The 22,964-nt window shown below is 37.1% G+C and overlaps 1 protein-coding gene across 1 annotated transcript; it reads left to right on the plus strand.

Annotated features, from left to right (window-relative positions):
* The first annotated feature begins 792 nt into the window (after positions 1–792).
* On the plus strand, positions 793–22,964 carry LOC112013070 (protein TONSOKU). Its single transcript, XM_024045463.2, has 20 exons — positions 793–1,270; positions 1,388–2,185; positions 3,822–3,998; positions 4,298–4,389; positions 6,085–6,183; positions 6,492–6,973; positions 7,234–7,277; positions 7,369–7,632; positions 7,836–7,980; positions 8,665–8,781; positions 17,541–17,647; positions 17,788–17,911; positions 18,057–18,166; positions 18,781–18,892; positions 19,159–19,263; positions 19,348–19,414; positions 19,496–19,616; positions 19,726–19,893; positions 22,018–22,135; positions 22,218–22,964. The coding sequence occupies exons 1-20, from the start codon at positions 995–997 to the stop codon at positions 22,763–22,765; spliced, it is 4,074 nt and encodes a 1,357-aa protein (XP_023901231.2). The 5' UTR covers positions 793–994; the 3' UTR covers positions 22,766–22,964.

Below are 22,964 nucleotides of genomic sequence, written 5' to 3' on the forward strand. Positions count from 1 at the left end.
TTTCATCCTCAGTTCTCTCTACCTATCTCACATCTCTCACTCTCTCGTTCAAAGCGTGCCACTGGAGTTCACAGCATGCCACCGGAGTTCACAGTGTGGCGAGATTGGCGCTGTGGGTCACAACGTGGCGGCGATGATCGATGATCAATGGCGGTGATGATCGATGGCAGCGATGATCGATGGCGGTGATGAGCGTGGCGAGGTCAATTGCGGTGAGGTCGATCGATGGTTGATGGTCGATGGCGGTGATAATCGATGGCGGCGATGATCGATCAATGATTTTTTCTTTGATTTTAGGTGGAGATCGGGGTTGATTTGATGTTGCTTTTTCTTTGATTTTGGTTGATCTGTGTGGGTGGTGATGATGGTGGCTGTTGATCTGATGTTGATTTTGGTTGTTGTGTGGGTTAATGGCTTTTGGTTGCTGATGATGGTGGTGATGGTGGCTGGGCGGTGATGATAGTGGCTGTGGGTCTGTGAGAGAGAGGGGCAATGAGGGAGTAATAATAAAAAATTGTAAAATAGAGAATATTTTATTGAATAAATGTGGAAAATAGATAAATTGATGTGGGTGTATTGTAAAAGTGGTCGTGTAAAATAGAAAAAGTAAGTTTTTTCATGTAAAATAGACATAGAATTTACAAGAGCTGATGCAAATGCTCTTAAATATCCTTATTTTTTAATTTGGAGCCAAACAACCATAAAGGAAGTTGATTGATAGAGTTTGTGAACTTGTGATGTGGTGTGAATGCAAGCACAAATCTAAAACGTAGGCTGTAGCCCTTAAAATTAAAAAAGAAAGGAGTTTTGGCGGGAGTTCACTTTCATTTTCGCACAAAAAAATATTCTCACAGGCTGTAGGAGTAGGATCAGCCCCCAAACAAACAGTCTCCACTCTCCACCCACAGTAAGATTAGAAACCCTTGTTCAAAATTCAAATCCCGCATCTCCTCAGAAGTCACTCAGAACCTGTTGGTGAGAGAGAGAGAGATCAATGGGTGGAGAGGATGGTGCGAAATTAAGCGTAGCGAAGAGGTCGTACCAGAGCGCCAAGGCGGAGGGTAATCGGCAGGAGGAGGCCAGGTGGGCGAACGTGATTGCAGACATCCTCAAGCAAAGAGGCGAGTACGTCACCGCCCTCAAGTGGCTCCGCATCGACTACCACGTTTCCATCAAGTACTTGCCCGAGAAGCACTTGCTGCCCACGTGTCAGTCCCTCGGCGAACTCTATCTTCGCCTCGAGGACTTCAATCACGCCCTCGTTTATCAGGTGCATATTGCCTCTCTCTCTCTCTCTCTTCTCTTTTTCTGTATATGTTTCAGAAAATCTGTGAATCTCATTACCTTAGCTGAGCTGATATAATTATACTAATGTTTTTGGCTTTAGAAAAAACATTTAGAGCTTGCCAAGGATGCCGATGATCTTGTTGAGCAGCAACGGGCCAGCACCCAACTCGGTCGTACTTATCATGAAATGTTTTTGAGATCCGAGGTTGACCATTTGTCTGTTCGGAATGCTAAAAAGTATTACAAGTCTGCCATGAAGCTTGCGGAGACTCTTAAGAGTAATCCGCCTGATAAGGAGAGCAAATTCCTCAAGGAATATGTTGATGCACATAATAATCTAGGTTTGGTTGAAATGGATCTTGATAACTTTGAAGAGGCCTTGAAAATATTAAGTGTAGGATTAAAGATTTGTGATGAGGAAGAGGTGGATGAAAATGATGATGGGCGCAGCAGGCTGTACCACAACCTTGGAAAAGTTTACATGGACCTCAGGATGTGGGATAAAGCTCGGGAGAACATTGAGAAGGACATAATGATCTGTAAGAAAATTGGGCATTGCCAAGGGGAGGCAAAAGGGTACATCAACCTTGGTGAATTGCATTATAGGGTTCAAAGGTATGAGGAGGCGCTTCGTTGCTACCAGAGAGGACTTGATCTGGCAAATTCCATGGAAGATGAGGATGCTTTGGTTAGGCAAATTGATGATAATATTCAAATTGTTAAAGAAGCTATTAAAGTAATGGATGACCTGAAGAAAGAAGAGCAGAATCTTAAGAAGTTGACAAGAGACATGGTCGTTGCAAGGGGAACTCCACGTGAGAGGAAGTGTTTGTTGAAGCACTATGCATCTCTTGATTGCCTCGCAGAGAAATCAAGAATGATATTTGATTGGTTGAAGGTACATACTCTGCTCCATACAAACACATTTTCTGTCTTTCTGCTCTTCTCAACGGTTAGATGAGTCTTCAGCAATAAATGTTGTATTTAAATTTGTTGGATAGTGTCACATTTATTTTCTTTTTTGAATTGGGGTTGTAAATTACATGCTTAGCTAGATATAATCTTCCTCAAACATTATCTTTGATAACTTTATCGTCTCCTCTCAACTAATTGGGTTTGTATGTATGTCAAGACTGATGCAGACAGTAAGTAGTAGGAAAAACAAGATTCGATTACCAAATGATTCAAAAATTGCGGTTTAGTTTCAATGTGGGGTTTCTTGTTACCTTTCATAGGCTACTTTAGTTGTTACTGAGTCTTAATATTAAGTTTCTTTTGGTTAGAAACTTGTTGGGTCAGTTTTAATAAAGTATACTAAAATATGTGTAGTTTGGTAATTTCCATTTTGTTTAGAAGTCCTAGTCTTTCTATGAAAAAGGTTATTTAGGACGGGTTTGGCTTACCTTTAGTGCATTAGTGCCAGATGGGCATGACACATGTCTTAAAATGGCCACGTGTCGGCTTGGTGTCTTGTTCAATGCACATGAGCATTGAATGGAAGCCTCACCCATTTAGGAGTCCTAGTCCTTCTAGGAGTAATAATGGCAATAGAGCCTTTATGTATTCAACAGAGATAGAAATAGAGAGATTGATGTACTCTTGCCACTCTGTTTCAGTGGCAGCAGGTGTATTGCTCTAATGTTGTTTCATTTTTAGACTTTCTGACCTTTTTGGACAGTTTCTTTCTGAATCTTGGGGCTGTTTTGTTTTGTTCTTTTTCTTTCATATAATCTTGCTTTTCTTCTCCTTTGGAGTGTCCTTAGTATACTCCGTGTACTTTGGCCTTGGCTTTTTTTCTTCTTTTTTGATTTAAAAAAGTTTCTTTTCTTACTGATTAAAAAAAAAGAAAAAAAGAAACCGAGGTGTGATTGTCTGGGGTTTATCTTGCTTTCTTTCTCATTCTATTTACTGTTTTAGCACTAAGCATCCTTCAAACTTATTCAAGATCCAATCTTTTTATTACCTAAGCCTACCTAAACCCTTAAACATAAATCCCTATTCAAGATCTCATCAAGGACTGCAATTTAGTCCTGAGGTCCTAAAGATCCTACATGACATTTTGCAGTCTTGAGATTTTGTTTTTGAAATACTTCAAAAATTCAACGGTCCATTATTTTTAATTGGAATGTGTTGGCTAAGATAATGAAACGAATACTACTTTGAAACTTGACCAGGTTAGATGGGAATCTTGGTCTTTGTTGGGTGTGGGAGTGTGATGCCAATAGGCAAGTCTCCATAAACTTTTTCAAAGTTGAATGCAGTTGGTGCAAGATGAATGTAAATGAAAAAAGTACATATCCCTCTCCGCCCACCAACCCTGTGCATGGTTTCTTTTTTCTTAAATCTTTGAGGCATTTTGCAAATAAATTGGATTTGCATGGCAAGGGAGTATTGCATTCATATTTATGCTACACATAAACAGTGCTTGATACATCTAACAGGCAATTGGAAGTTATGAATATTACCAAAGACTACATTATAGATTCTTGTACAATTTAATGCGGCTTTATTTCTTATTCAAATTTTATGTTTAGCTTTGTGAATATGCAAAAAGGAAGAAGAGAGTTGCAAGTGAACTATGTGACAAGGAAAAGCTGAGTGATTCATTGCTGGATATTGGAGAATCATACCAGAAGCTCAGAAAATTTGACAGATCCATTAAATGGTACAAGAAGAGTTGGGAAATATACAAGTCAATTGGCAACTTGGAGGTAAGTTGGTGTTTTGTTCTATCATCTTCTAACATATGATACGCATTAATTATTGTTTTTCTTAGATAAGGAGTAGCATGGAACTTTACTTGAAATCATTCTTATGATATATTTGTATGTGACCTTAGTACTAAAGTTGTACGTTTAATATTAGTTGCTTAAATTTCAGTAATAGTGATTGTTGTATAGGATAATTATAGGCATCACAGTTAAAGTATATGGGGGCAGTTCTGTCCATGGAATGTGCTGTGTATTTGTTGATTAGTGAATTTTCACTTTTGAGTTGATATTGATTTCAGGGGCAAGCATTAGCAAAAATAAACATTGGTTATATTTTGGACAGTGATGGTAATTATACAGGAGCACTAGATGCATTTGAAGAGAGCTACAGGTAATTATCTATATATATGTATATACACACACACAGAGATATATATATACATATACATATGTGTGTGTGTGTGTGTGTAGTAGGAAAGTTAAGAAACATTTGTATTAATTAATTCCTAATCAGCATGAGTAGTCAGAAGAGGAGCTTCTTTCATGCTGGGTGAGCAAGCCTAGATGTTTCTGACACATCTGGAACTATTTTGATCTTGTTTGCATCACCAAAATGAAACCTATTCAATATTGTAGAGACCCAAAAGGGGGTCTTGCAATCCATGGAATCCCACATCTTCTAGGGAAGCATATAGGGATGTGTTTATAAGGAGTGACCTCCCTTTAATGTGTAGATGTATTTTTTCCGACTACTGTGTGCTTTGGGGGAGAACAAATCTGTAAGGGAGTATGGGCTCCAAAACGGATAATATCTACACAGTTGGGGTGGGGTTGTTACAAATGGTATCAGAGCTGCTCCCTAGCCAGAAGTGTGGGCCCCACACATGAGGATGCATGTACCATAAGGGGGTGGATTGTAGAGACCCAAAAGGGGGTCTTGCAATCCATGGAGTCCCACATTGCCTAGGGAAGCACATAAGGAGTGACTTCCCTTTAATGTGTAAAGTCTTAGCGGACAATATGTACACAGTTGGGGCGGGGTCGTTACAATAAGATATGCATGTCTTCAGGCAATGGGCAATGCTGTTTTATTGTTATAATATGAAAGACTAATTGCTACAACAAACAAATTACAAGTGTATAGTAGTTCTTGTACTGTGGCAGTGAGTGTATGTTAACATAAATCAGTAAATAATCATAAAATAGCAATCTGTGGAAATATAAGTTCTTTATATTTCCATACTCAAACCCAATTAATTCAATTATTGATCAATGCTTATTTAATTATTATTATTGTTATTATTATTTGAGATCTCTCTCAGATGGGTGGGCTTTGAATGTCATTTTGAAAAATAAGCATGGGTATTTATGTCAATTCAATATTTTTAAAGCTGTAACAGTGCTCTAAAGAACCGTAACACTAAAGCTTGGAATTCCAGTTAAGCTTAAAGCTATTTTTTAAGTTTAAGGGGGTTCATATTGCTTCCAATGTGGTGATCTATGAATGGACCAAACATATCAAGCCATTGATATGTTCACGAAACCATTGTGCTAGACTTGTTATGTAACTTATTATTAATGAGTGTGTATTAGGGTTAAAGTACCTTTCATTCCTCAATAAAATTATTCAATTACTCTGCATAGATATAAATGGCATCAAATATATAAATTTGATCCTATTGCAATGGAAACTTTTTCTTGCATATATGGATAATTTGGTGAAACCACAGTATTAAATATATGATTAATCACTACACTAATTGAGCCTCCTTGAACTTTATGCTATTACAAGAATAATGCTCAATTTGGGGCACTAGTTGTGAATATTGACAAACCAGATTCAACCTGCTTTTGGCTGTATAGAAAGGATTAAGAACAGATGTCATCATGATCATCGTCTTATGTTTAAGTGATTCTTATCATTATGATTGTGCTTTATATTCATCCAAAGATATGTAATTAGAAAAAAAAAAAAAGGATCTAGCAGCAATAGCAGTAATTAATCCTTAAATATGCACAAATGCACCATTGTTAACTTAAGAGGTCAATGTTGCTTTGTGCTCATCTAGTTTATCATGTATTGCAGGATTGCCATTGAAGCTAACCTTCCTTCTGTACAGCTTTCTGCACTAGAGAATATGCACTATAGCCACATGATAAGATTTGATAATGTTGAAGAGGCCAGGTAATTTGGATCATGCAATCCTCTTTAACCATATAGACTAGCCATTAATTTTCTGTGATGCTGGAGGTGAAGCTTTGCAAGTTTTGCAGAATATAGGCCAAAACATTGATTTAAATTATAGTAAACTTAACTTGAAGGGACAATTTTTGGTAGTTCCATAAGCAAAATTAAGTTTTATGACCCTCCTTGGCCTTTTCTGTAAGTTTATTTATTTATCAAAAGAAACTATTAAGTTCGGTGAATTTTTTAATGGACTTTATACCACTTGGAAGTTATAATATTGCCTAAAGAAAGATGCTTCTGTGTAGGAGATTGCAGCTTTTAATTGACAAATTGAGGAAGTCAAAAGATAAAGAGCTTGAAACACATAATGTAGCAGAGGATTGCTGCTCTGAAACTTACACAGAAGGGAACTATTGTTTGTCAGAAAGTAGGTCTGATGCATGCTGCTCCCCAGAGATGAGTAAATTGAATTCTAGCAGATCAAATTCTGTAGCCAGTGTAGAAGAGTTGAATGATGATGTACCTCTGATTTCTCTGCTTCGGTCCTCAAAAAATTCACCCAAAATGAAAGCAGCTCAGTCAGAAAAGCACAATATTTCTACTCAGCCAGCTAAAGTTCTACCAAAAAGTTTGTCTATATCAACCAGCAATCAACAGACAGGTGTTGGTCGTAAACGTGCTCGTGTCATCCTTTCTGATGATGAAAGTGAAGTGCCATATGAGGTGGAGTGCTCAAAAGGAAGGCCTGATAAGTGTCCAATAGAGGCTGTTACTACATCTGATGAATGTAGGTTTAAACTACGAGTCCTAGCGACACAACACTCTTACAACATTCCCAAATCTGCATACTACCTCATATGTGGTTCATTAAAAAAAAAAATTAAATTAAATTGCAGATTGTGGAGGGCTCACGTGTGAGATGGTAGGCTAATTTAGGAATGTTGTGGATTTTTGTTGTGTCCCTAGCTTTATTGTTAAACTAATTTGTGCTTTGGACTTTTTACTGTACAAGCAGAATACTGAGCTGTATTTCTTACCTGATTGCAGTTAACAGTAAAAGTAATTCAGCAAGTCATGATTGCAAATTTCAGGTAAACAAGTCTCTTGCAATCCTTGATCAAAATTACTACCTCGTTCAAGTTGTTCTGTTGGTGTCTGGTGCTTAATCCTTTAGTTTGGCAGGTCTCAGCAACTGCCTCCAAATGTGCCACCAGGTCCTGCAATCCCGTTAATATTGATGAAAGTGCTGGTTCATACAAATCAAAGAGTCCTAATGTAGCCACCCCAAATGGCAAACCGTTCAGATCTTCAAGTAGTGCTGAAGTTTTGATTGCATCTGATTTTGCTGCATCTGGGTTTAAATGTGATATTGACCTCTCTGGAAACCTATTGCCTAAACATGATGCTTCCAATCTCAAGTTGCATACTTCTTGCGACAAACATGATGTGAGTGTTGCTAAAATTATGTGTACAAATGTATCTGAATAGTAATATGTGATTGCAATTTGTTGTATGCGCAATCGGCTAGAGACCGCACCTCTTGAATCGAAGGTCACTAGTTCGAATCTCCCATCCTCTCGTCTTGGGGGCCAAAACTTATATAGAAAAATGTCATATTTTGCTAAACGGTTTTCATACTGTTTGCACAGCATATTATTTGCAAGATTGACAAGGACCTGATACATTTAGAATCAAGCTTATGCATGGATGGTGATTATTTGAGCACTGAGGCCATGAAGGTTGAACTTGCATGCCTATACTACTTACAACTTCCCAGTGAAAAGAGATCAGAGGGTAGGCACTCTATTGAATATTACATGCTAGTATTTGCAAGTTATCAAATTTTTCGCATCTAAGGTATTTTTTACTCGCAAACCTGTCTGATTTAAATTAACAATGAAGTTAAATGCAATTCAATTATTTGTGAACATAAGAAAAAGTGGCGGAAAAATTTCAATTGTAGTTAAGATGACGAATGCATTTAACTGGATCCCTCAACATCTTGAGTGGTCCCCAATATGAGAAGGAGGTTTCAGATACTAGTATTTTAGTGTTTGAGATACGGTTGGCAGTGTATTAGAAATGGAGGGACATATAGAGTTGCTATAGTAAATTGGAGAGATGTAGTGGCACATATAGTGTTGCTGTAGTAACTTGGAGAAGCAAAAATGCTCTTTCTAATGGCATCTATGCTCAAATCATGCCTACTTTATTATTGGGTCGACTGCTTAAATCAAAAAGCTTGGCTTCCACACAATAAGCCTTGGCTACCTACTCTGTAAACCTTTGTATCTAAAGGAGACATGTGCAAGTTTTTTGTTTCCCTACTGTCATACTTTTCTCTCTTGTGATGCAAATCAGTAGAAAGATTGAAAACGTGGTGGGTGCAGCCAGCAACTCACTATTGTACTTGTTACATTGGTACTTTTATGTTGGTTATGATTTATTAATATGGTGGATTATTTTATTTCTCATTAGGTCTTTTGCCCATAATTCAGCAAATGAAATGTGGTGGAAGAGTTTTAGAATCCTTGGAAAAAATTGATACTCTTAGGGATCATTTGGGAAAAGTCTTGCTTGAAGCATTCATCGATGGTACGTGTAATTGCTTTATTACATTTCTTGATGTTGTGATTCATTTTCATTATTTATTGTGATTATGCTTAATGATTTCAAATTTTTATCATTGATCTGAAGGAAAATGGGTAGTTGTTTGACATGTTTTTCAGTATTAGGTGTTACATACTAAATGTTAGTGCAATGGTGAAGTCTTGAGCTGTTGAGCATCAGTCTATTTAATTTTTGAGAATGGATACCTCTTGCCAAAATGCCGCATGTTAGGACCATATCGATGTAGGATTTACATGTGGTTGTGATAGGCTTAGGGAAAGGATTTATGTGTGATTGTGTAGGTTTAGGAGCATTTGTGAATTTTATGGTTTAGTCTTTAGAACCTTTTGAAAGAGGTGTTAGGGTTCAATAATTATTAGAGTTTTGTAGGGAAGCTAAAAGATTTGATTTAGGGTTGCAAAGTGGTAAGAAGACACGGAAATCAAATCTGCCACGACCAGTGAACAGTGCCCATGCACATGCACAATATTTGGATAATGACATAATATGAGAGAGAGAGAGAGAGAGAGAGAGAGAGAGAGAGAGAGAGAGAGAGAGAGTAGGGCCAACTTGCCTCAATATTTGATTCATTAACTCTGTCTTGTTTGAGTACAATAACACACTTATAACTTAACCTTCCTAGTAGATTTAGAAATCCTATTTTGACTAGTAAGCCAAACCTTAATTGAATTGAACCGAAGTCCACCCATAAGGACCTGATTATTATTAATAAATAAAACCCAAGGACCACAACTTACAATTATAGAACTAGAAAATTACTTTTGACTTTAGAATAGCCAAATAATACATAAACCAAGATACTAAAAACTTAATTAACTAATATGGACACATATTCTTGGACTTTGCCGTAATTTTAAGCTTCCAAAGAGGATTTTTTTTTTTCTTTTTTCTTTAACAATGCTATGGCTGTGACATCACATATCAATGTAATGTGGTGAGAACTTCGATATAGTATAGAGGAAGGGTTTGAGAGGAAATCTCCATCAATAAATCAAGATTCCAACTAGCAGAAGAAAATAGGATTGAAGTTGGAACACCAAAACATTGATCTCTAGGCTCAAAGAGCTCAAGAGATATTCAAATCTAAAATTTCATAGATTAGATTAAAAAAAATATAGCCTACATTGGCCAAAGTAGGCTATATATAATGGTGTCTAGTTACCCTAGAATTTTACTGTTCATTTTACATATTCCAATCAAATCCTAACCAACCAACTACATTAAATGTCACATGCTAGTTTCATGAACTTTTAAAATACTCAATACATAAGACAGTGCACTAATGGGCCTTTTTAAATTCTTTTACTTCAATTTTCCATGATCTATTGGAGTCTTGGATACTGCTGTTCATCATTTCTTTCTATGTCAAAGTACATCAAGAAATAGTTCCTTGGCCTGAATATGCCAATAAGAACTTGTTCATAACAAACTTGAGAACTTTCCTTCAATTCATAACAATAACAATCCATGTAGAATAAATTATCATCATTTGGTATCATACAACTTTGTTCTAAAAATTGGTTCAACCTTGTCCTTACATCTCTTGGATCTTGGTGACCTAAGCTTCACTTGATAAATTCTTCCTAAACACAATCAAATAAGATTCAAAATTTATGCCAATAGAGGAATTATTAAAAATCACATCGTTCCAAGTGAAAATATCCATCTTGTCTAAAAAATTTCTCTTTAGAATTTTCATCAAACACTAGTGGGTTATTCAAATCAATATGTGTATGCAAACATTCTAGATCCAAAGAACACTCTTAGGACTTGCATGGTGGTGTGCATAACCCTCTTGAATAGTTTCTTTGATATGTGTTGAAATACACGCCTCTAATTTGATGTACACATAGTATGTGTATGGATTGAGAGTCTGAGTTCTAAAAATTGGTTCAACCTTGTCCTTACATCTCTTGGATCTTGGTGACCTAAGCTTCACTTGATAAATTCTTCCTAAACACAATCAAATAAGATTCAAAATTTATGCCAATAGAGGAATTATTAAAAATCACATCGTTCCAAGTGAAAATATCCATCTTGTCTAAAAAATTTCTCTTTAGAATTTTCATCAAACACTAGTGGGTTATTCAAATCAATATGTGTATGCAAACATTCTAGATCCAAAGAACACTCTTAGGACTTGCATGGTGGTGTGCATAACCCTCTTGAATAGTTTCTTTGATATGTGTTGAAATACACGCCTCTAATTTGATGTACACATAGTATGTGTATGGATTGAGAGTCTGTGTTTCTCACGTTTCACGTTTCTAGCATTTCACGTTTCCTTCTTTCTTTCTTTTTTTTTGTCTTTTTTTTTTCCTACACTTGTTTCCGCTTTTAGAGACAATCCACTGTTCATGAACAGTGCGCACACTGTTCACTCACTATAGCAACACTGTTCACGCACTATTCATGGGACCTACAATCACTTTATGCATTTAAAAATATTAAAAATAGGTTCCACGGCACTATTCACACATTTAAAAATTATTTTGTTACAGTGTTTTCAGTTTTCAGTTTTAGCAAAAATAAGTTATATTCAAACGGACCCATAGTATATACTCCCTGTGTGCTTAGAATCCACGTTTTATTCCTATTAATAAATATTTTTTTTTGATAGGTAACGAAAAAAATTTTATTAAGGAAAAACAAGCCAAGCCGAGTACATTTGGGATGTACTGTAGGGGCAAAAATTAAGAATTAAAACTACAAAGATCAAGTAAAGTGGGAAGGTAAAAACAAGAAAAATGCGATAAAGCCACACTCCAAACAAGGAGAGTATGCAAGAAAAAAGACTTAATCTTTAACAAGGACCGCTCACATCCTTCAAAACATCTAACATTCCTTTCTCTCCAAATACACCACATCAAGCAATGTGGCACAAGTCTCCAAAAAAAAATATTGCGATGTCGCCCGAATTTACCTTGCTAAGACTCAAACAACTCAACTACCTTAAGAGGCATAACCCAATGGAGTCCAAACAAACAAAACACCAAAGACCATAGCTCATAAGCTATTGAGCAATGAAGCAGAAGATGATCCACCGACTCCCCACACCTCTTACACACATAGCACTAATCAAGAACAATAATACTCCTACGAAGGTTATTAGTTGTAAGAATCTTACCTAAAGAGGCTGACCAAGTGACCATGAAAAGAAAGCCACCTTTGGAGGGACCTTTGATTGCCATACCAACCTCCCAGGGCAGGAAAGAGTAGGAGGGTAGAAAGAAAGATAGAAACTTCTATCCTCAAAACGCCGACTCCTTGCTGGCTTCCAACAAACCTTATCAGGGCCAAGCCCCCTCACTTTCAAAGAGTAAACAATAGCCATAAACCGATCAAAAGAATCTTCTTCCCAATCTTGTGGGGCACGACGAAATTGAAAATTCCAATGAATTCTCCCACCAGTCCAACACATAACATCCGCCACCAAAGAGTCCCTTGCCTTACTAAGGCAAAAAAGACTTGGAAAAGCTTCTTTAATGGCACAATCCCCACACCATACATGCTTTCAAACTTCACTCTAGTACCATCACCTACATCATACTGTAAGAGTTTAGAGAAGTTCAACCAGCCACTTCTAATAAACCTCCAGAGGCTAACACCATACGCACTTGTCACATTTTTCTTGCACCAACCACCCCAATCATTCCCATATTTCGCCTCTATAACCCTCCTCCATAACGCATTTGTCTCTAACCCATACCTCCACAACCACTTGCCCAATACGGTAGAGTTAAAGCTTCTCAATCATCTTATACCTAGCTCTCCAACCTGCATTGGCTTACAAACCTTAGCCCATTTTCACCAGGTGTAACTTAGAATCACCACTAATACCACTCCAAAGAAAATCTCTTTGTAATTTCTCCATGCAATTAGCAACCTTCCTAGCTATAGGGAGTATGGAAAGGAAATAAGTAGGTAAGGAGGAAAGAGTACTTTTAATAAAAGTTACCTTAGCCTCCTTAGATAAATATAGTCTCTTCCACCCTGCTAGTTTTCGTTCCATCTTCTCTAATAATGGATCCTAGATTGACAACTCCTTGAATTTAGCCCCCCAAAGAAGTCCCAAATATTTCAAAGGAAGGGAAGAATGCCTACAACCCAACAACCCCACCAACACATCCAAATTACTTACCTCACCAACTGGTACCAACTCTGATTTCTCTAAATTAATTTTTAGCCCTGAAACCTCCTCAAATCTATTCAGAATCCCCCTCAAAGTAACCAACTGATAAGGATTAGCATCACAAAAAATAAGGATGTCATATGCAAATAATAGATGAGACACTACCATCGATGAGGTAGGAGTAGAACCTATAGAGAAGCCCGAAATTGTCCAGCAGCTGTAGCTACATCCAACATATGGCTCAAAGCTTCCATAACAACATCAAAGAGCAATAGAAATAGAGGATCCCCTTGCCTAACCCCCCTAGAGCTTCCAAAAAAATCCGAAGGACTCCTATTAATCAAAATAGAAAATTTAACAATTGAGATGCAACACATAATCCATTTTCTCCACTTGTTTGAAAACCCACAATGCTGCAACATATACATTAGAAAAATCCAATTCACACGATCATATGCCTTCTCCACATCCAACTTACACAATACCCTAGAATCCTTGTCTTCAATCTACTATAAATACATTTAGAAGCAATTAACACGGAATCCAAAATTTGTCTACCTTTTACAAATACATTTTGAGAACCTGAAATAAGCCCATGTGCCACCCTTTGGAATAGATTAGCCAACACCTTTGAAATAATCTTGTACATCCCACCAACTAAACTGATTGGCTTGAAATCCTTGATCTTCACATCATCTGCCTTTGTAGGAATAAGGGCAAGAAAAGCAGTATTAAGACTCTTCTCAAATACAGCTTGAGTATGAAAGTTCTGAAAAACTTCCATAATCTCAACTTTCAACATACTCCAAGGAGACTAGAAAAGAGCCATGGAAAACCCATCTGGGCCAGAAGCCTTATCGCCATTAAAACCATGGATCACAGCATACATCTCATCCTTATTAAACGGCCTATCTAACCAAATAGCATCCTCCTAAGAAATTCTAGAGAATTCCACATCATCAAGTATAGGTCTATTAACCACATCTTCGGAATAAAGCTGCCTATGGAAGCGAAAAATACACTCCACTATGACCTCTAGGTTTGAAGATAGCTCTCCATCCACCATAAGCCTATCTATGGAGTTAAATCTTCTGTGGGAATTGGCTATATGATGTAAGAATTTTGTATTCCTGTCTGCTTCTCTAACACAAAGTACTCTAGATTTTTACCTCCAACATATTTCTTCCAAAAGAGAAGCTTTTTAAAGCTCCCTCCGGATTCTTTCCAAATCTTTCTTCTCCTCCTCTATTAGACCACGAATCTCTTCAATAGTTTCAAATTTACTAAGATCCTTCCACATCTGTTTTCCTTGTTCTTCTACATTTCCAAACACCTCAACATTCCATTTTTTCAAATCATTTTTCAACAACTTCAATTTATTTGCCAACACAAAACTTGGAGCACCTTGAAAATGATAACAATCCCACTAGGAACTCACCTTATCCACAAAGCCTTCATCCTTAAGCCTCATGTTCTCAAATCTAAACAGACTCCTACCCCTATGCTGGAAGGATCCACCCTTTACGACAATCAGAAAGTGATCCAATAAAAGCCTAGACATTCTTCTTTGGCACACAGTAGAAAACTTAGCCTCCCAATCTACAGAGAACAAAAATCTGTCTAACTGTGCCTTCAACTCAACTTCCCTAGAATTAGACCGGGTAAAAATTCCTCCTTCTAGTGGGATATCAATTAGACCTTGCTCAAAAATAAAATCAGAGAAATCACGCATAGCAGCTGTAAAAATAGTAGAACCAGCACATTTGGAAGGAAATCTTACCACATTAAAGTCACTTCCCACACACCAAGGAATATTCCACCAACTACTTAATCCAAACAATTCCTCCCCTAACAGCTTTTTATCCTTCATTGAGTTAGGACCATGCACTCCAGTAAATGCCTAGCCAAATTGGTCAACCACACTTTTAAACTTACAAGACACCGAAAAGCTTTCCACTACTTCCTCCACTTTATCTACAACCTGCGTGTCTCACATCAGCAACACCCCTCCAGAAGCTCCACAAGAACCTAAATATGACCAATCAACATGTTGGCCACCCCACAAATTGCGAATCACAGCTCTGGTTATCAACTCCAATTTAGTTTCTTGAAGACAAACAATATCAAGCCTCCAATTTTTAATCAGGTTTCTAACCCGAAGCCTTTTATCCCGCTCATTCAACCCCCTAACATTCCAAGAAATAATCTTCAAATTCATTGATGTACCACAACAGCCCTCTCACTACTGACACTCCTTAACTTAGTTAACGCAAATTCAACATTCAAAGAGGTCATTAAATTCTTTAGTTCCCGCTGGCCCTTCTGCCCTGATGAAACCGGCTTCTTCTGACTACTTACGTCTTGTTGTTGCTTATTATTATTATTATTATTATTATTTTTCTGGCCTCTAAAGCTAATAATAGACCCGTTATTTGCTCCTCAAAACCTTCCAAAGAAGTCCCTACAGATTTCCTAAATGCCTTAATCCTATTAGTTACCCACAGTAATAATTGATTGCTATCAACATTCTCCTTACACCCAAGCTCCATCCCAGTATTACACTCAATTTCCAACGGAATTTTTGTGGCCAAAGGTACCACAAGTAAGGGCTCCCCACCTCTCTCCCAAGTCATCGACCTTTCATCAAATTCCTATAGCTGATCCTCCGACCCATTAAGACAAAGAATCAACCACCTTATCTCCTCAATCCAACTAACAATTTTCCTATTCGTGACAAAAGCATTATGACTTGTACCATCTTCTCCTTTATGGTCCGTTTGGATTGAAGGGGAGGGAGGGAGAGTAGAGTAGATTTAGCACAAAATTACCTTATTTTTAACCAATTTTACTTTACTTCCCTCCACTCTCACTCCTTTCCCCCTCCATCCAAACAGGCTATTAGTGACTGAGCAATCAAACTCGCTGTCTAGAGACCGATAAAATGACAGTGGAATCACTATCTACCTACCATTTCTTAGTTGTAACATCCAGTTTTTAGAATTACCCCATGATTTATCCAAATCTCTAACCAATTCCCTAATAGTGGGACAATGAGTCGGATTGGTGAAAGGTGCTCACCTCTAAATCACCATCATCAAAGTAGACATCATAGATCAGTGAAGAATACCTATGGTACAAACTCTTTCAAAATTTTGATTCAATTCAATTGAACACGCCAACCAATCCTCTGGCCTGTCATGTTTCACATATTCTATTCGTATCATGAAAGCAGTTTTATTCTTCTATATCATCATACCACCTTTTGATATGTCCCAGGGTTTGTAGTTGGCTTCCAGAATCTCCATATTAGCTCCTGCTAGTTCCTGGTCGCTGAAGAACTTGTACAACTCGAAGCAAATCTTCAATTATATGCCTCATCGTAGCCATCTCTATCTGTTGCCCTTGATTACTCTACCCCATGATATCAACCATGACCAACCATAACTTATAATTGCAACATTTTGATTCAAATATGAATTATGTGGCTTAGATTATAATCTTTTGCTCTGAGTTGTTGCTTTGGGAAGAACTTATATATGGTGTAGAAGAATGGTTGAAGAAAAAATTTCAAGCAAAAACAAGATTACAACTATAAGAAGAAAATGATTGAAGTTGGGACACTAAAAAATCGACCTTAAGCTTAAAGAGCCCAAGAAATATTCAAAGTTGAAAATTTCATGTATTAGATCATAAAAGGTCGCCTACAATGACTCAATAGAGGTTATTTATAATAAATTAATAGTCTTTAGTAGTCCTAGAATTCTTGCCCTCATCTTACATAGGACAATTGAATCCTATTCATTGAACTTCATTAAAAGTCATATGCTAGTCACATGACCTTTTTAAAATACTGAAGACATAATAATAAGTGAAACATAACATAGAGAAATCAAAGACAATGGGGTAATGTGCCTTTATTATTATTATTTTTCCTTTGGGCTTCTCCCACATTACTCCTCAAGCCTCTTTGCTTAGCTGAGAATTACATTGTGTACTGGTCTTATTTTCATCTTTGTGATTGACCGTTGCATATGGGCAAACTATGTAATTATTCATGGTAGTTTGAAAAGGATAGAGCTGATCAATTTTGGAAGCTATTGGGAAGGCTACTTTGATTGTAGCTAAATACTCCAGCAGATGAGGATTATCTTTCTTTCTTTTTTGTCTTTTTTTTTTGTGTCTCCCCCTTGTTTGTTTTTGCTAGTTAGCCAATGGGAGTTCTTATAGTGGAAGTATACCACATCAAAAGTGTTTACAGTGATAAAGATTAATCAAGTCAGGTCCTTGCTCCATGGAATGAATGTGTTTGTGCAAATGTTTCAAGGGATGATGGTTTGGAATGGAATTCACAGAAAACATTATTATGGAGCTCAACTTTGGTTCTGAAATCTTGGTAGCATGTTAACTTATGTTGCATATATGACATGTTGGCTGCACAAATTTTGTTGTCAGTCTTTTAATTAGGAAAAAGGAATAGATAGGCTTATCTTGTACATTGGATACTTCTACATTATATTATTTTTAAACTTACATTACATAAATGTACTTTTGTTAGTGAGATATCTGTTTAATTCTTTTGTTTTCTTTCCAGGCTGGGTTCAAAAGCCTCTGATAAAACTGTACATTGACAGCTGCAATGAATTATCCGAGGCACCTAACATGAGGCTGCTGAAGAAACTATACAATAATAGAATGGAGGTAGTTGCTGGTGAACAAGGGAAAAACTTAATACTATTGTTACTTATGTATTTATCATCGTTGCATGAAAGTTCTTTGATTTTCTTGCTTGAGAGTTGGAATAAATTTGTTTATTCAGGATGTATGTTTTTGTTTACCAGGTTTCAGATGATGAAGTGATTGTGTCTGAATGTGAATTGCAAGATTTATCAATAACTCCATTGTTGAATGCACTGCATGCCCACAAAACATTTGCAGTGCTTGACTTTTCTCACAATTTGTTGGGTAATGATTTCCAGCTTCAAGCTCATCTATTCTCATTGTGTCTGAACAGCAGCATTTCTCTTCAATTCTCTTTACATTAATTCAAGCAACAAGTATTCTGATTCTTTAATTATTAATTGCTGTGCATTGGCTTGCTTATCTCCAGGAAATAGAACAATAGAGAAACTTCAACAAGTATTTGCATCAGGTCAAAATTATGGTGGCTTAACTTTGGATCTGCATTGCAATCGATTTGGTCCAACTGCTTTGTTTCAGGTTTGTAACTTTGTTTGCAACCATTTGCACTTCTGCACGTTAAAAACTTTAGGTAGTGATTTCTTTTAAAATATTCTGCTTCCTCATTCATTCTATAGTCAAATATTGATTTCTCTAAAAAATTGAACCTTCCTCTCTCCCCTTTGGTTTGCTGCTAGAGTGGGGTAGTAGGTATCAGTTTGAACCTATCTAACAGGGAGACAGCATGGGTATCCCTGGACTCAAGGGCTGGTATTGTGAAGATTGAACTTATAGGAGGACATAATACGACACAATGATGTTGTGCCCAACAGCCTTTGTAGCCTGGTACCTCTACCTTTTTACAAGAGGAAGTATTGGGTCCAATTCAACCAATGGAAGGGGAGGAGTTCTAGGAAGCACCTAGTATTATCTCTATCATACCTTATTTGAGGCAAACTTTTAAGGAATAGGTTTTTCAGCTCTGGCATAGTGATACATATATTATTTGGAAGTTCCATGGAGAAGTTGAGATTTACTTAATTGAATTAGATTTTAATTCATTAGTAGCATGACTAAAGTGGGAAATACCTTAATTTTTAATTTGGTCTTTATTATAAGCTTATTACTTATTTATTTATCTTTCTAATCTTCAGATTTGTGAATGCCCTGTGCTATTTGCTCGACTTGAAGTGCTAAATATATCTGGAAACCGTCTTACTGATGCTTGTGGATCTTATCTTTCCACTATTTTGGAAAACTGCAAGGGTAAAGTGCTATTCCCACAGACCAGTAAATTTTAATATTTATTTCAGTGTCATCTCCATTATTTTCAATAGCTTTTTCCTGCTTTTTATTTATTTATCTTTATATATCATGTGCATTTAATGTTGTTTCATACCAGCTTGTTGGAGGGAAAGCTTTGTGGAGTTCAAGGATATCTATTATCAACTGTTCATCTCTGTCAAATATACTTGATTGTGGATTCTTGCTGTCAAGAGATAATCAGATCACTTGTGTTCTCTGTTTTGTAGGCCTTTGTAGCTTGAATATAGAGCACTGTTCAATCACATCTAGAACAATTCAAAAGGTTGCTGATGGACTGAGTGCTGGATCTATGCTTGAACAACTTTGTATAGGTATGCTTGACTTACCAAGTAGGTCTTGAACAATGTATACTTTATCTGTATCTTACTAGGTTGTCCAACCCTCTTCTTTTTCAGGATATAATGACCCTATTTCAGGAAATGCCATAACCAATCTACTGGGCAAGCTTGCCACTTTGAAAAGGTTTAAACAATTTAAAATCTTGGGGTTTTTTAAATGGCCTATTGATGTGAACGTACAAAATTAAGCACTCTTTTCATATAGGTTTTCAGAACTGAATCTGAATGGTTTAAAGCTAAGCAAGCCCGTTATTGATAGCCTTTGCCAGCTTGCTCGAACTGCATGTTTGTCAGGATTGATGCTCGAGGGCTCCAGTATCGGAACTGTGAGTTTCTGTGTCACTCTGTGTCTTCTTGTTATTATTGTAGCCTTGCAGGTTGAATGCAACTCTAGGCATTTATCTCCTGCTTATGACTAGATTGATCTATCTGCAGGATGGGGCATTGCAATTAACTGAATCATTGTTCAATGGGATTCAAGACTTTGTCAAACTTGACTTTTCATATTGTGGACTGACATCTAAATACGCTCTCGGACTTAACAATGATATTATGTGTAGCATTGTTGAGCTGAACCTTGCAGGAAATCCTATTTTGCTTGAGGTTTGTTCTTCATCACTTCCAAAAGCTTTATTGCATAAAATTATACTTTTTATGCAGTCTCCTATAGTTAGTTTCTTGATCTATTACCAAATTTTGACATTTTAAATACCCTTTCTTTACATTTCTATATATTATTACAAGTGAGGGTTGGCGAGGTGGAGAAAATTGTAAAAGTACTCTTGTCCCTACACATGCAAGAGTACTTTTGGATTGCAAGTGCCCAATGAAGTATTTGGGCTAGCTCTTGGGAGCGAAATCCAATGAAAAGTCGATCTGGAATCCTATCATTGAGAAAATGGAGAAGAGGTTGGTGGGGTGGAAGCACTTGTATCTCTCGAAGGGAGGTAGAGTTAATTTAATCAAAAGTACTCTTTCTAATTTTGCCCACATACTACCTTTCTTTGTTTCCTATCCCTAGTGCGGTAGCTAGTTGCCTTGAATTAATTCAGGGAAATTTCCTTTGGAGTGGGATGGGAGATGAGTCTAAGCTACATCTGGTTAAATGTGACAAGATTGTTCCCCTTTTCAAGCTGGAGGTTTGGCAATTAGAAATTTGAGATGTTTTAATGAAACCCTTTTAGGTAAATGGATGTGGAGATTTGGTAATGAGCGGGATGTGCCATGGAGGAGGGGAGGGTAATAGAGGCAAAGTACGGATGCATGTGGGGGGGTTGGTGTACCAATGTTGTCTCTGGCCCTCATGGTGTGAGCCCCTGGAAATCGATAAGATGGAGATGGCCTACCTTTTCTCAGTTGATTCAGTCGGAAATTGGAGCTGGGTCGAAAGCGCAATTTTGGGAGGATGTTTGGTGTGGGGAATGCTATTTGAAATCAGTCTTTCCAGAATTATATGAGATCAGCCGAGATAAGGGGACTGCAGTGGCGGATCTTATGAATATTCCTAAAGGCTTTCTTCAATGGGATTTTTATTTTATAAGACCTGTCCAGGATTGGGAATTGGAGTCTTTGTCAAATTTTATGGAGTTTAATCTACTCTACTTCATTAAATGGAGCTGGGCCTGACAAGATGGTTTGTAAGCTTGAGAAGAGAAAGGGGTTTATGGTGAGTAGGTTTTATCTTGTTCTAATCTCTCCCATTGACCTGTCTTTCCCATGGAAGAGCATTTGAAAGGCAAAGATCCTGCCCATAGTAGCCTTCTCTTGGACAGCAGCCCTAGGAAAAATTCTGACCATTTGTGCAAGAGAGTTATTGGGGGTGTTGGAATGGTGTTACATGTGTAAGGGAAATGGAAAAACAGTGGACCATTATTGCTTCACTGCCCGTTCGCCTTGGAATTATGGTCTATGGTGTTTAGGCTGTTCGGTGTGTATTGGGTCATGCCTAAATCCGTTTTTAACCTTCTTGCTGCTTGGCAAGGATGCTTTGGAAACCATAAAAAATGGTATTATTTGGAAAGCCGTTCCGCATTGTGTTATTTGGTTTATTTGGAGGGAGAGGCATGCTTGAAGTTTTGAAGATCTTGAAAGAAACTTACTGGATTTTAAGATGTTCATTTTAAGAACTCTGTTGGATTGGATATCCTCTTTGGGCTGTTTTTCTTTATCTTCTATTTTTGATTTGATGGATTTGTGTACTTTGTGGCTCTAATTGTATTGTCCGCCTTGTATACTTTGGGTGACTTCCTTTTTTTGGGTTTTAATAAAACTCCTTTTACTTATCAATAAATATGTATATATACACACACACACACACAACTGATTATGTTTTTGTATGATTTTTGGCAGTTCAAGTTTAGTTTGTTGATTGAAATAGTTCTAATTTTTCTTTATGCTCTTCCCACAAGAAACATTCCCTGTAATTAGACTTCTTCCTCCTATGCATTTATTTTGGTTCCATTGTAAATCACATTAAGTCTGTAACCCTGATATTCCCTAAGTTCAACAGAACTTTCTGGCTCTGCATAATAATGTAAATCACATACTGTACTTTTTATTTGTTTGAATTCAATGTTTTCAGTTTCTTTGGTAATTTGAGAAAATTTTGCTTGAGGTCATCCATTATGTTATGCTTCTAAGTTCTAAGTGATTTTTTTGGTCAATAATGATAATTTGTATCTAAGCTTTCTGTATTCTATGGCTGCCTGACCGCAAGCATGATTACAGGGTGCCAACGCATTATCGTCACTGCTTCTTAACCCTCAATGTTGCCTAAAAGTTTTGATTCTTAACAAGTGTCAGCTTGGGCTTGCTGGAGTTCTTCAGATAGTTCAAGCACTAGCAGGTTAAAGACATAAGCCAACTCTGCTTTCAGTATTAGTCCTAGAAACTATCTTGTCGAATGTTGATTTTGATGTTTCTAGCAGGAAATGACTCTCTTCAAAGGCTTCATCTTGCTGATAATGTTGACCAGGGTAAACACTATAGTCTACAACATGACATAATTGGACAGGGGTGCCCAGAAATCTTAAAGCAAGAGCTCCACATGTCAGAATATTCCCCAAAGGTGTATGTAACCAAAGAAGTGGACAATGCTGAGCCTCTTCTATGTGCTATGAACAATGAATGCAATCAACTTGAAGTTGCTGATAGTGAAGATGCTTCAAATAGAGTAGAAGCAGCTGCATCTACTGGAATTGATGACAGTTGTGCAAGTTCATGTCAAAGAAATATTTTATCTCCCTACTGCCAGTTTATTCAGGAGCTTTCAACTGCCATTCATATGGCAAAGAACTTATGCTTACTGGATCTTAGCAATAATGGCTTATCAACAAAAGCTGCAGAAACGTTGTACACTGCATGGTCGAGTTTAAGACCTAGTTCTGTTGAGAGGCACATTGTGGACCAGACAATCCATTTATTTGTGAAGGGAAATAAGTGTTGCAATGTGAAACCTTGCTGCAAGAAAAATTAGTTCCCCTTCCTCCTCCTTGCCCTTGGAGCTTCTTCGAAAGGAATTCAGATTCATGGAAGCAGTTATCCATAAGTTATTGAGAATTGTGTGCAGTGTCCTTACTACCATATGGTGCATTGTCAGTTAATGTAACTGGGGTTCACTTCTGTATAGTACCTACTACACATGCTTGATTTATAAATTATTTAATGTTTGGTTA

This window comes from Quercus suber, unplaced genomic scaffold (assembly GCF_002906115.3).
Source record: "Quercus suber isolate HL8 unplaced genomic scaffold, Cork oak 2.0 scaffold_682, whole genome shotgun sequence".
NCBI lineage: Eukaryota > Viridiplantae > Streptophyta > Magnoliopsida > Fagales > Fagaceae > Quercus > Quercus suber.

Coding starts and splice junctions, on each gene's coding strand:
- LOC112013070 (XM_024045463.2), top strand. CDS start 995: ATGGGTGGAGAGGATGGTGCGAAATTAAGCGTAGCGAAGAGGTCGTAC. Junction 7,278..7,368: donor GTCATGATTGCAAATTTCAG/GTAAACAAGTCT, acceptor TTAGTTTGGCAG/GTCTCAGCAACTGCCTCCAA. Junction 8,782..17,540: donor GCTTGAAGCATTCATCGATG/GTACGTGTAATT, acceptor TTTTCTTTCCAG/GCTGGGTTCAAAAGCCTCTG.